Source organism: Marmota marmota, unplaced genomic scaffold, assembly GCF_001458135.2.
Source record: "Marmota marmota marmota unplaced genomic scaffold, marMar, whole genome shotgun sequence".
Taxonomy (NCBI): Eukaryota; Metazoa; Chordata; class Mammalia; order Rodentia; family Sciuridae; genus Marmota; species Marmota marmota.
In genome coordinates, this window is record NW_026000051.1 from 4,474,509 (window position 1) to 4,488,883 (window position 14,375).

Genomic DNA, 14,375 nt, shown 5'->3' on the forward strand with positions numbered 1-14,375 from the left:
CTCAAACAGCGAGTTAATAAAATTGGATCCTGTGGACATGACAAATACCAAACGAAAGAGCAGCTTCTATTGGAAGTGAGGAAGACAGGGGAAGAGGTCAGAGAGTGAGAAACAGGGTTTCAACTCTGTTTTTTTTTTTTTTTCCCTAAAGCTGGGCAGTGAGTTTACTGATATTCATAACATGATTCTCTTCACTCTTTTGCATTCCTGAAGTGTTTCATAATTAAAAAAAAAATCCCACTGTTGGAAGAGAATCAGTTCCCTGCACAGTTGTGTGACCCACCACTAAGTGGGGAGTTCTTGGTGGTCAATCAAGGGACAGACAAGGAACAAAGTTGCAGAGCCCTGCCCAATGGGTCAGAGGTGGAAGGTCAAGGCAGGAGCAGGATTTAGGACAATGGAATCTGGGAGCATTAAGAATCTGAAAATCTTGGAGTCTGAGGTTATGCTTCTCAACATTTTTCTGTCCTAACATGCCCACAAGTCAGATTCACACCCACCAGTGACAGTGGTTTTCTACACAGAGGCAGGAAGAAGGAGGATGCTCTGGCCAACCCCTCCACCTGAGCTCTTACCCAGCCCCCGGGATGGCAGCTTGTTCCCAATTATGCAAGTCTTGGCTCAAGCAGCAATTTTCAGAGAAATCTCCTAGGACAAATCTCCCTGGAGGCCACCCCTTCACTCTTGGGACAGAGCCGCACACCCCACTCATCCCCACCAGGGCACCCTTCGCTCTGTAGCTCTTCTAAGGAACCTGAACATTCATTTCTTTCCACCACCAGAGCCCCAGTACCTGCAGGAGGGATCACATACATTTTACTTTCCACTGAATCTGCAGGGCTGACCACAGGTGCCAGGACCTGGAGGTGAATTCATGTGAATGTGTGTGTAATAAATGAGAAGAGACAAACCTGGTCAGAAATCACTCATTTTTCACCAGCTGCCTCCGGGTGATCATCTCTTCCTTACAAGCCAGTTTTGGTCAGTTTCTTAGAATTCTGTCAGGGAACTCTGCTCACTTTGGGTTTCTACAGTTTGCCGCTTTTCCTTCATCTATTTTAGAAGTGATGACAGCTATCCCTTGTAAGATGCTGTAACTCTTCCATTCTTGGGAGTCCCTCAAAAAGCATCTGTAGCAATTTGGATTCTAACAGATGGCCCCTGTGGAAATAACTATGCAGGGACAGAAGCAGCGGCTCTCTAAGTTGAGCAGTCATAGGGATGCCCTGGAGGGCTTGCTAGAATAAAGATTGCTGGTCCCACCCCTGAGTTCTAAGTCAGCAGGTTGAGATAGGGCCCCAAAGTCTGCATTTACCAGGTTTTCAGGAGGTGCTAGTGCTGCTGTCCAGAAGCCTGCTGTGAGAGTCACTGGACTTCAGGAACAACAACAGGCTGCCAAAAGCCCAGGATTGGGTCCAGCCAAACTGGCAGCCAAAAAAAAAAAAACCAGGGGAAAAGGGTCAGGTCAATGATCAGAGCTATGGGCCATGAACTAACAGCCTGTTAGGATCAGAAGGGACCTGTAGTCCCTGGAGGCCACCCCTTCACTTACAGACAGGACAGGGAAATCCAGGGAAGCAGAGACTAGGTACTAAGTGAACAGTAGGGGGCAGATCTGGAACTTGGGCCTCCTGACTTCTGACCACAGCTCTTGCCAATGTCATGCCACTGTCTTCTCAAGACGATTATGAGTTGAGCAAAGCTGAGAGCTACAAGCTGAGCTGTGGTTTTCAAAGCTTTATGGGGCTGTTCTGAGGCTGGCCTGCTACCAATTCTCTTTGCTGAGGATCCCTCTTGCTTAGGTGGAGACCCCAGAAAGACTGGTGTTGCAGGGCCTTTTTAAGTCTTCATCACATGGTGTCAGGGCCAGATTGCATAAGTACAAAGTCTGTAGGGCACAGAGGGTGCAGGATGGGGATGTTTGTGCATCTGAAGGCACAGGATCTTCAAGATCACTTATAGGCAGAGAGATTATGCAACCAAGTTTTCCAAGACAGCCCTGGCTTGAATCTGATTTGCCTGTTGTTTGTTTTTTATTTTATTTTTTTGTGGTGCTGGGGATTGAACCCAGCGCCTTGTGTATGCAATGCAAGCACTCCACCAACTGAGCTATATCCCCAGCCCAAAGAGGGTACCAGTTTAAAAGATAAATTATATGGAATCTCCTGCTTCAAATCACCTTCAGATGCAAGGCCCTGTTAAATTCTTAAACTTTCTTATAGGTTCTTTTAGATACTTTGGTTTTTAGAATTTCCCAAATGATGTCCATGACTAACATGGAACTCTCATCTATTTCCAGAAATCAGGGCATCCCTCAATATAGTGACTTCTCATATTTGAGGAGTGTGTTGATCTGGGCTGAACTCACCAGTGGATATTTTCCAGTTTTTGTTGTTTTCTGGTGCTGGGGACTGAACCCAGGTCCTCAAACATGCCAAACACACCCTTTCCCAGAGCTACACCCCAGCTCCTATCAGATCCTATCAGAATGAGCCACTCAACAGAACACCCTTAGTGCATCAAGAGGCTGGCTGCCATTTGGAGCACTAGATCTTGAAGGATGGAGGCAGCTTTCAAGGTCCCAAGAGCAGACCTGGGCTCCAGAGAGAGGTGACTGCTAAAGGGAATCTGGGAGCACTCGTTTGCTTAGCACATAAGTCCTGCTCAGACACAGAGACAAGGTCACATTTTTCATTTCTACTTGTATGGAACTTTTAAAAAAGTTTAAGCTTTAAACTTCATGAAACAGAACTTCCCATGCTTTGGAATTAATAGTATGTTAGGAATTATATTTCTTCTGCAAGAAGTGAAGTATGAGGAGAAATGAAAGTCCCAATGATTCCAGAAGAATCTTTTGGAATTGAGAAAGGATGGCCTTATTCAAAACTCCACACCTTGTTTCTCCTGTCTGGACACGCTCTGTATTTCTAGGATTCCACTTGTCCCTACAGTTCTCTTGCTATCCCATGTGTATTACAGCACAAGATGCCATGTTTTCTCCTGGGGGTGCCAAATAAAACATGGGTTTTGGGACAGTGACATCCCTTTATCAAATAGCTAACCTTTCAGGAACATCATAGGTGCTATTTACTAACTTTTTTCCTGCCCATCTTTACAGCTTATCACTAGAATAGGCTAGAATTGGGATTAAAAGATACCAACTGATCTTAGCTGAGAAGCTATAGAATTGAATCAGAATGCCTGGGTCACACAGCTCTCCAAGAAGCTCAGAAGGACCCAACTATTGCTCAGATCTCTCCAAGTCACCATAACAGGGCACTCTTGCTGCTTCAGGCAAGTATTCCCTTAGAAAGGAAATGACATTGAGAAACAGAGATCTGGCCTTCATAGTTCAGGCCAGAGAAGATTGGGATGGTGGCAGTTCACTAGCGTGGTTGTGGTGGAGGCAACTGAGAGGTGTTTGTTTTGGGGATATTTATGCAGAAGTATCAACAGGATGTGCTGATGGATTAGATATGGGGTGTAAAGAGAAAGATAGCTATTAAAGATTTCATCAAAGTTTGTCTGAGCAACTGGACAGATGAATTACCATTCATGGAGGAGCACAATATGCCTAAATCATCATTTATTTACTCATCTGCCTGTTGATAATATTTTGGACATCTTCTTCTATTAGATATGTGCTTAGAAAACCCAATGTATTCTTTTAATATTTTTTAGTTGTTTATGGACCTTTATTTTATTCATTTATTTATATGCAGTGCTGAGAATCAAATCAAATCAGTGGTAGACAAGTGCTCTACCACTGAGCCACAACCCCAGCCCCCAACGTATTTTTAAACAATGGGGCAATAGGACACAAAAACATGCAAATAAGTCAGGGATCTTGTATATTTAGAATCTGCTTAATAACTAATGTACAAACATCCTCTTTTAATGTAATAGAAATTAAAGCCTCATTACTTACTTTGATCACAAGCAGACTAAGTAGTTTGATTGCTTTTATATCTTTATAGCTAGCAGCATAGAAAATTCTGAAGTATGCCTTGACCAAACCCCTCAGTCCAGTCTTCCTGTGGGAAGGACCCACACTGTAGACCCATGCAGAATCACCCGGAGGGGTGTCACACTGACACACAGGAAGCAGAAATGGCCAAACAAAGGCTCCATAAAAACACTCACCTCTTGTTCTTCAAGAACCAGCAAGTCCTGTCAAGTAAAGGTTTCAAAAGTTACGTGCATGTGTAGGGTCTCATTTGATTTTGGCTTTCTATGGAAGCCGAATTTCAGTTAACTCACAGTTTTGCATTAAAACATTTTGAAAATAACAAGTTGTTTATGGATCTTTTTTTGGGGAAACAAAATAAAACAAAACTATGACCAAAGGCAGGAGCCAAGAATCTTGGGTTTGTCCCCTGTAACTTGCCTGACCCTAGGTCAGGTCGTCTCCTAAGACCCTCTCCTATGAGAGGCCTGGAGCAGCGACCTTGAAGAATCCTGGCTTTAGATCCTTGCTCCATCATGTACTTTAGTGTGTTTGGGCACAAGATATTTAGCCCATTAGGGTCTCTGTTTCCTCACCCACTGCCCAAGGATAACACCGTCTTAACTCTGCACAGGTTGCTGTGTGTGGAAAGCCTGGTATGCAGCATAGATACAATCAGCCTCTGATTTCTTTCCTTATTATTCTCAGTCACTCCATATATAAATTTATAGACTAATTACATGGGAGAACTTTTTTTCACAACTTCTAAAAAAGTAGATACTGGTTGATAAGTGGATAGCAACACCAAAGGCTCTGGCAGGGATCAGTGGGTGAGTGGAGGTGGGGGAGGACAGGCCTGGTGAGCCATTGCTGCTGTAGGGAGGACAGGAGGGAGAGAGCCAGGGTGGCAGTGGAGGAGGCTGAAGGGACCCTCACCCTCCTTCTTGCCCAAGAGGAGAGGAGCTGGGTTCACTGGAGACCTGGCAACTCTGAAAGAACTCTGCAAGGCACACAAATTCCCATTTTATTTAACAGGAGGCCTTTTTCATTCAGAATTCTGTGATTTTGGTTACTTCTAAGTTTTGGGAAAAAATAAAGTTATTATGTATTTTTTCTCATTGGGACATCTTTATATTTGCATGTCATCATGCATTTCATTGCAAAGTTCTCTTCCCACAGTTTCTTTAGATCTTCTCAAGTAACCTGTGAGCTGTTCAGCTGTTCCAGAATCCCAGGGAAGGGTCTGAGTTAAGGTCACGAGGCCTGCCAGTAAGAACTGGATCTGGGGCCTTCTCTTAACTGATGTGGGGAGTAAGACAAGGAGGCGCTCATGACTCGGGCTTCCCAATTGCCAAGATCCCAGCAAGTGTCAGGACTGGGCGTTTTGCCACCAGTCTCTGGCCTGGTAACGGGGGCTGTCCTCGGCAGCCAGGCTCAGAGATCAGCTTTAAGCAGGAATCCTGCTGAGCTCTGAGGAGAGGGTCTCCACACTCAGCTACTACGGGGACGGGGGTGGGGAGGTGTCACAGGCTGCCAGGTTACATTTATCTTAAAGTTTCCTTATTTCAGATGACATTTCTTCAGAAGCAGGCACTCCTGCCATGTGTTCCTGCTTTGCTAAAGTTTACTTAACACGATTCAAGATTTTAAAATATTCTTGTTCCTAAAAATTTCTTGTTCCGAAAGTATGGGGCAAGGGATGACAGAGGTGGGCAGATGGCTCTAGACCTTTCTTCTTGTCCCCTTTTACTCTGAAGAAGAGAGAAAGCAGATGGGGAGGGCCGAGCAGGGCAGTCTGTCAGCCAGAAGCACCACAGCTGGCTCTGGGGGTTTTGGGGCCATCTGGGGGCAGGGATGGTGGCAGGATCACACCCGGGCTTGAAGAAGGAAGGGTTAAGACTCTGTATAATGAAGTGACAAAGGCACAAGGGTAATGACATATTTGCAATTCAAATGTGCTATAGTCACTTTAAAGCATGTCATGGCTTAAAATTGCTTAGTTTAACCCAATGCACCTATTTTTGTCTGAGTTTTCTCCTAAGGCTGCAGCAGGGTACAAATACTATTTTAAACATTAAATCAAAATAAAAGATATGAAAATTCAAAACTCTATATATTTGAGGTAAGCAGGGCTGAGAGCCAACGATCTTATCCTCAAGGCTAACCATGCCTTAGCTCAGGAATGCACGCCAGGGTGCTCTGCTCCCACCAGGCCTCTCGCTCTGGCTTATTTCCCCAAACACACAAAGCACGGCCCTCATCACCCTCAGACCCCACTGGCTCCCTGTCACCCCCTGAACAGAACTCAAAACTGCCTCTCAGCTTCTTCCCTTGTCACCCAGCCCCTGCGCTTACAGTCCCTTTAATCTCCACTTTGCCATATGATTGGTGCGCTGCTTATTTCAGATGACATTTCTTCAGAAGCAGGCACTCCTGCCATGTGTTCCTGCTTTGCTAAGGTCCCACTTAACACAATTCAAGATTTTAAAATATTCTTATTCCTATAATTGTGAAGAGAACTTTTTTCAGAACTTCTAAAAAAGTAGCTACTGGTTGATAGGTGAACAGCAACACCAGAGGCTCTGGCAGGAATCAGTGGTGAGTGGGGAAGTTTTCAAAGCTAAGATGATTTACAGCTGCGAGACAGAAGTGTGGCTGGTATTTTCACATGAATCTTATCTAGATTATGACTGAACTTTTATTGCCCCTTTAAAAGTCCCTAAGAGAACAGGATAGCTTTCTGGGGACTCTGAATCCTCTGATACTCAGCACAGTTCTGAATGAGTAAGAGCACATGGTCATTTTGTGTTTCATTAATTAAAAAAAAATAGTTATAGATGGACACAATATCTTTACTTATTCATTTATTTTTATGTGGTACTGAGGATGTAATCCAGTGCCTCACACATGCTAGGCAAGTGCTCTACCACTAAGCCACAGTCCCAGCCTTGTTTTATTAATTTTTAAATATCTCTTTCACATTCCACATGATTCTGTATCATTCAGGAAGAGATTAAGTTTTAAGACCTTTCTGAACAGACACTTTACTGGTTCATGGGTTGAGGACCACAGCTCAGCGGTACTCACTCGTGGCTAGGTGTCAGCACCACTCAAGGAACATCTGAGAAACAGATTCTCAGGCTCTTCCTCAAACCCGCAGAATCTCAGACATGAGGTTCTCCCATGAGGATGTTTTAAAAGCTACACAGGTGATTCACCCTGAACCCCAGCCTAAGCATCACAGCCCTGTCAGGCCTATCCTAACATGGTGATTGGTTCTATACAATTATGAAGAACAAAATTTTTCATTACCTTTTGTATCTCAGGAAGAAAAATTTCTCTAGGGCCTTTCTCAAATTTGTCCAGATTCATGGCACTGAAATAGAATAGACAGAGTGAGCCACAGTGAGGTGGAGATTAAGCAATGTGGAATGAATCTCAGCTCTCCAGAGAAGTTAGATAACATCTTCTAGATTCTAGAATAGCACGGCTGGCTTCTCTGAAGGGCCTGGCACACAGGAGACACCAATTAACAAATGAATGATCAATGAACAAATATGTGAAAGTCACCAAACACCACATTCTACTTTACCTACATACTGTCCCTGAGTGATACTCATATAGTAAGAGTGGGGAGGAATCAGGAACATCTATTTTAGGCAACCTTTTAAAAAATTCTTATAAATTCTTATTTTTAAGAATAAAAATTCTTATTTTAGTTTACTAGATTCTTCTTTTCATGTACTAGAAAAATGATGAAATGTAAATAAGATCAACTGACTTTTTTTCTTACTTTGGTGACTGCTCTACCACACAAAGCAAAATATCCTTAAGAGTACTTTTTAATGTCTTACTTAGGACAAGAAACATGAATTTTCTCAAAGCTAAGTTCCACTAGAGGTAAAACAGGGGGGGTGAACTAGGTGATCTCTAAGGCCCCTTCCACCTAGGATGCCCATATTCATGAGTCACAGGTAAAAGTAAGAACTAATATGTGAAAAGGACTTTCCACACCGGCGCCCACACCCCATTTAGTCCCCAGGAGGTGGGTACTGTTTTGTCCGCTTTAGCTGTGTGTGTTTGTTGCTAGGATAGCCTTGTGCATGGCAGGCAAGTGTTCTCCCACTGAGCCATGCCTCCTTGTCCCCATTTTAAAGGTAAAGAAATCGAGGCTCAGAAGACAACAGGATAACAAAGCCATTAAGGAGCAGAGCGAGGACTTGAACCCAGGCTTAATCTGACTGTAGTATTTATATTTTTGTTCTGGGCCAGGCTACATGGGCAATGACCAAACAGACTCCATCTTACCCTGAAACTTCATGTCATGTAAAAGCTGCTTCTCCCATGGGGAAGCCCTGCCTCTGTACCCATCAACAGTTGCTTAGCATAGCATGTTTGGCAAAGCAAAGTAGCAATTCTCATACAGTGTAAAATTGTTCTCTCTTTGGTTCCCATTTTTCTTGGACAATGTACCCTGTCAGAGATCGATTTGTCCAGACATTAGTAACCGTTCTTTAACTTGTACTCAACTAGGGACGTTTTGACCCATTCCCCCTCCTGCTTATGATTTTAGATCTCATGGTGTTTGCTTATGGTTTTCAATCACAGCAATAACCACTTATGATTAATATGGTTTTGGACTGTAAAAGGTGTTTTCAAACTCCAGGAGGGGGTCGAAGGGTGTAGACTTGCAGCCTGCCCCTTGGCCCCTCAGCTGGTGAATAAAGTTTCCGTTTCCTGCTTTAATATAGACTCGGTGATTAATTGCAATCTTGACTTTTAACGTTTTAATTTCCTTTTAAGTTCTCGAGTTCATGTTTGTAACAAAAGAAGATAAGTCTACTTCTGTTGATGGTGACTGTGGAAGTTTCAGTCTTCCCTGTCTTTAAAACCTTGCTGCAACTTGCTCTGTCTGTGAGTGGTGTACTGAGTAGGGAGGGTGCTGCTCACATAACTAAGTGAAATTCTAACTAAATCAATTCTAGCTGAATTAACTGCCCTGTCTTTAAACAAGGAAGAAGGAGCCAGAGTAACTTCTAGAGAACATCAACAACAAAAAAAGATTCATAGAAATCTTAAGCCAGGACTGGGGTTGAGGCTCAGCAGTAGAGCGCTCGCCTTGCACGCGCGAGGCCCTGGATTCGATCCTCAGCACCACATAAAAATAAATAAGTGAAATAAAGATATCTTTAAAAATTGTGTTAAAAAGAAATCTTAAGTCAATATAATTCAAAGTATTATTCTTGGTAGCATGTTAAAATTTATAGATCCTTAGAAGCAACAAGATAGTTCCATGCTCAACAAAAATGTAACCTCTCTGTTGATACTTCTTTAACTCAGGCTTCAGACTGCTCCAGAAGAAAATCAGAATGCTTAGAGCAGACAAGAGAAGGCCTGCAATCTGAAGATCAAATCAAGTTTGAAGATGGGACATGGAAATTTTACTGTAAATCTTAACCCTTAACTGATGGAGTCAAGTCTCTCACTCCAAGAGACATCCTGGTCAGTCAGACGTGGAGCTATGATGTGCTACCTGGGGATCCTGAAAACCATCTCCCACCACCACCTAGCTGCGGGTGAACAGAGGAAATCAACAGGCCCTGGGATCTGCGTCATCCTTGGCCCAAGTCCTGGGGTCACATGGACTAGGTTTAAATCCCAGCCTGGCAGTTTACCAGCTGTGAGATCTTTGCCAATCCCCTCACCTCTCTGAAGCTCCAGTCCCTAATAAGCAGATGAAGACAACCACAGATGTACTTCCTGGAGCTAGTCACAGGTTTACCAAGAGAACACCTGAAAGCATTTAGCAGAGTGCCGACAAAGGAGCGGGTCACTAGGATATAACATCCTAGCTAGGGAAAAAGGGACAGCTCCATCAGCACGGTGGCATTCCCCTGGGGGGCTGCCACCCAAGCATGGGAAAGATATAGAGGGGGTGGGAAGGTGGGGGTATGGAGAGGCAGCTGGGCAGGGAGCGGCCAGATGTTCCAATCATTTCACTTTCTGTTTGGTGAAGAATAAGCACATTCTCCTCAGAGAAGTTTTTGCTGACATCTGGGTTTCTATTTCAAAGTAGAAAAATGAAAAGAAAAATATTTCTTGATTTTGTTTCTAAGACTAAAGTGTCCAAGTGAATGCACAGAAAAGCATCAGGCAATGAATGTGCTGGAGAGGCCTGAGTGGCGCCGGAGCTGCCGGGCCTGGATTGTGCCCAGCTCCACCCCATGTGAGTTTCAAGCTGGGCCTTCTCTCAGGAGCCTCCGTTTCCTCCTCTATAGAATGGGGGCGAGGGCACCTGCCCTGTGGGGCTGCTGTGAAGGCCTCCTGGGGGATGGGGGGCGCTACACAGTGCATTCCAGGGAAATCCGGTGGTGTGGGTTTCAGCTCATCCGTACTCACCTTAAGATGGACTTCACAGACAGAGTTTTCGTGGGGCTGTAGGGAAGGCATATTTTCTGCGTACCCTGGGAAGTGAAAACGCTGAATCAGTGAGGACTGCGGTGACTCCCATCTCTGAGAGAGCCCTGCCTGGGCACTGGAAAGAAGCTGTGTCTGGACTTTCTTGGGCTCCTTCAAGGGCCATGTTCAGAAATAAACATGTTCTATGCTGGAACGAACCTTGCTCTGGCCTCTGGCATCTTCCACTGTCCCATCACCCCTGCACACTCATGGATTTGAGCACGACTTTCCACACAGGGATCCTCAGCATCTTGGCATTGTGGAGGGGAGCTGAGCCATCTGCCATGGTTAGGCTACGTGTCCCCTAAAGGCTGTGTGTTTAAAGGCTCGGTCACCAGCCTGTTGTGCTATTGGCAGAGGGTGGAACCTTTAAGAAGTGGGACCAGAGAAGGAAGTTAGGTCATTGGGCTGAGCTTCTGAAGTGGACTGTGGGATGTTGGTCTTTCTCCAGAGGTTCCCAGCTGCCATGAGGTGAGCAGCTTCCTCCATCTACCTACTCCTGCCATGATGTGCTGCCTTACCATAGGCCCAGAAGCAATGGGGCCAACTGACCATGAACTGAAACCTCCAAAATTGTGAGCCAAAACCTATTTTAAAGTTGATTGCCTCAGGTATTTTGTTATAGTAACAGAAAGCTACCTAAAACACCATCTGAACCAGAGGAGAAGAGGGTTTATTTGGTCTCTGAGCTGAGAATTGGATAAGCCTCCAAGATCATAAAAAGAAAACAGTCTCCACTTGACAACAAGACCCACATACAAGGTCTCCAACTCAAAGATTTTTTGTGGGGAGGGGGCACCTGGGGATGGAACCCAAGGCCTTGCACATGCTAGGCAAATACTCTGCCACTGAGCTACATCCTCTCCTCTTTTTACTTTTGAGACAGAGTCCCACTAAGTTGCTGAGGCTGGCCTCCAATTTGCTATCCTCCTGCCTCAGCCTCCTGAGTTGGATGTGTGACCATATCTGGCTTCAAAGACTTCTTGAACCAGAAATCATCTGAATCTTCAGAGGTTCTTCTTATGGGAAGAATTTTTGGTTATTTGCCCCAAAGAGAAAGAGGTATCCAAAAGAGAACACTGAAACCAGATGAAACCGGAAGGCTGTAAGTAGCAGCCATAAAATAAAAAATACATATAAGTAAATAAGTAAGTAAGTACAAAGTTGGCCAGAAAACCTCCTGCCCACTGCTCTGGATGAAGACACTGTTACTTCTCACTAAGGTGCAGGCACTTGAGAAAAACTGGCATGCAGTGCCCCAACGTGGTCACCTCCAACTGTTGCACAGAGTACTAATGACAGGACCCAACCCAGTTGGCACAGGAAGGGGGACATGCCAACATTTCTCTGTAGGAAATAATTTCACAAGACTTCACACCAAATAGATTTTCACCCTAAATCTGCTTCAAAAAGAAAAAATTCTGAATGTACCATAAAAGTTTATATAAGGTAAAGGTGGCATATGTGGCTCAGGGATTAAGCTGGACTGGATGTCATTTATTAATTTACTCAACAACTTATTACTAGGGCCCTGCCTATGTGCTTAGCACAGAGCTAGGTAGTGGGATAATGAGGACAGAGAAGACATCTTCCTGACTTCCATGAACTCGGTCTAGTGGGCGAGACAGTAGGAATCGAAGATTTACACATAGAATTAATTATGTGCAATGGTGACAGCTTGGCTCTGCTGGTTTCTGCCTGGTCTGCTACCAGCATGTGGCCTCAGCCATGTCATTTAACCTCCCTGACTTCGAAAGCATCTATTGAGATAATGTACTTGGAGGACTTAGTATAGTGCCTGGCATGTGCTCAATAATGTTAGATTTGATTACTGTTACTACTCCTGCCTTAAATCACTATAAAAAGCTCCTAGCCACAAAACTGTGTGGTGACTCCTGGACATTCTTCTGGGCCTTTTGAAGTTACTGATTTATTGCTCTGTGTGTGTGTGTGTGTGTGTGTGTGTGTGCGCGCGCGCGCGCAGGCGCACACTATTTCCAACATACCATATGTTGTCTTTGAAAAATTCTTCAAGAAGGAAAGGGAAAAATACCAAGAAAAGAAAATGAAAAGAATGACTGAAAGACAGAGGTCAAATATAAGGATTACTAGAAGGGGAATTCAGGAGACAGGAAAAAAAAGCAGCCATCATGAACATGACATAAGAAACTCCCCTGAGCTCAATGAAGAGTTACACCTGCAAATTGAAGGGTTTCCTTTCAGCTCACTCCCCAGCTGGGTGTTTGGAAACTACCACAGGCAGTGGCTGCCTGTCCAGTTAAGTCTAGAGCAGTTTTTCTAAACTGCTAGACTGACAAAAGGGCTGAACCTAAAAAAGATTCTAGAAGTGGAGCTGATGTGGTGGTTGGCCGAACATCCCCTGGGGCAGGAGCACCACAGGGCTGTACCCAGGTAAATGCTGTGGAATTTTTCCAGGACATCTTTCTCCTTTAGCTGAAGGTGGGCCGGTTCACTGCTTTCAGTATTAAAAGTGGCTGAGGTGAATGAACTGATATACTTCATAAAATATAGTTCTGTATTCTCAGAGGCCAAGATGGAGGCAAGTGACTGTGTCTGATTAGTGGTTTATAAATAAGGGAAGGTTACTGTTAAACTCAGAATTGTGTAATCCTGAAATACCCAAACTGAAAGAACCTCGTAGGAAAAGGCTTACCTGAGCCACCTGGACAATGAGGCTTGCGAAACCCTGGACTGGGAATGACCTGTGTGCGAGTCAGGTACTTACTGTTTTCCTCCAAAGAATTGCACGGTATTGAGGGACACGCTGATTGTTCTGGTCAGAAAGGGTCACTGACAAGAAGAAAGGGCTCTTCTCTGCGTCATTTCCGATGTAATTCTGGTGGACTGGAGAAGAAACAGGTTTAGAATCCAAGAGCGCAACTCCTTCTTCTAGGCAGAGAGGAGGGGACCCTGTGGTGGTGTCCAGACTTTCCTACACGTGAGCTCAGGGAATGATAATCCCAAGCCCAACATGGGACAGAACCTGTTCATACCTGATAATCATGCCTGTGACTGGTTCAGGAATCAATCCTGAATCAAATTCCCCTTTCCCTTGCCAGTGACTGGCTCAGGAGTGAACATGTGACCCAATGCTGGCCAATGAGAAAGAAGGAGAAATCTGATAAAGAGATTTCTAGAAAGCCTCCTGACTCAAAAACCTTCTTTTGGACAGATGTCTAGATGTGATGATTGAATTACTACTGAAACCACCTTGTGATCCGGTGGAGGGCCAAGTTGCCACACTAAGGATGCAGAAGCAGAAAAGGGGCAAGAGCCCGGGTCCTTGACATCACTGAGCCTTCGAATCACCCACCTCAGAGCCTATCCTCCTTCTGGATTTCTCATCCTATATCTTCTCATTTAAGCCAGTTTAGGGCAGGCTTTCTGTTACTGGAAGCTGATGGCACCAAACTCATGGCACCATTTTCTGTCAAATCATCACTGTGCTGGGTTTGCACTGGGGAAGGCGACAACCTTCCTGCTGATTTCTGTCTCTATAAAAGCTTCTATATTCCCCCACCAACTTGAATAAATTCTGCTGTCCAAATACACGAACTTCTTAGAGGTGCTGCATCAGGTTTCTAAAGACATCACTAAGGTCTGATTGCTCTCATTTCACAGCTCAAAGATCAACATATGCATTAGCCTAAGAAGCAACTTCTCAAACTCATTTAGGATCCTGCGCAGAGCTTATTCTTCCATTGCCAGTGTCGTCTGTCACTAACACACTCCTGTTTTCCATCTTTTTGTGTATTTTCACTTGAGCCCTTTGTTCTAGAAGTATGATGTTTGAAAGCTCTTAGTGACTGAGCTCTTGGGATATGCCAGGCACTGGGTTTAGTGCTATTTCTTCTTTTCAAATATTCTAGGTAGGGACTAACACCTACTTTAAAAATAGGGAAGCTGACTCGCAGGAAGTGGAGAGTAGCTCCTGTAAGATTCTCTGTTA

General features: G+C 44.4%; 1 protein-coding gene across 12 annotated transcripts in view; it reads right to left on the minus strand.

The window, feature by feature from the left end:
- The window catches only part of Garnl3 (GTPase activating Rap/RanGAP domain like 3), a 132,268-nt gene that overhangs the window by 58,575 nt on the left and 59,318 nt on the right, over positions 1 to 14,375 (minus strand). For 11 of the 12 annotated variants that reach the window (XM_015497566.2, XM_048813003.1, XM_048813005.1 and 8 more), the window contains 4 exons: positions 13,152 to 13,270; positions 10,346 to 10,410; positions 7,259 to 7,322; positions 4,144 to 4,170 (listed from right to left, as the gene is read on the minus strand). In XM_015497566.2, coding sequence (XP_015353052.1) covers positions 4,144 to 4,170; positions 7,259 to 7,322; positions 10,346 to 10,410; positions 13,152 to 13,270 — 275 coding nt within the window. Of the gene's footprint in view, positions 1 to 4,143; positions 4,171 to 7,258; positions 7,323 to 10,345; positions 10,411 to 10,564; positions 11,401 to 13,151; positions 13,271 to 14,375 lie in introns of those variants that run through there. The other variant, XM_048813010.1, reaches the window with a different exon arrangement.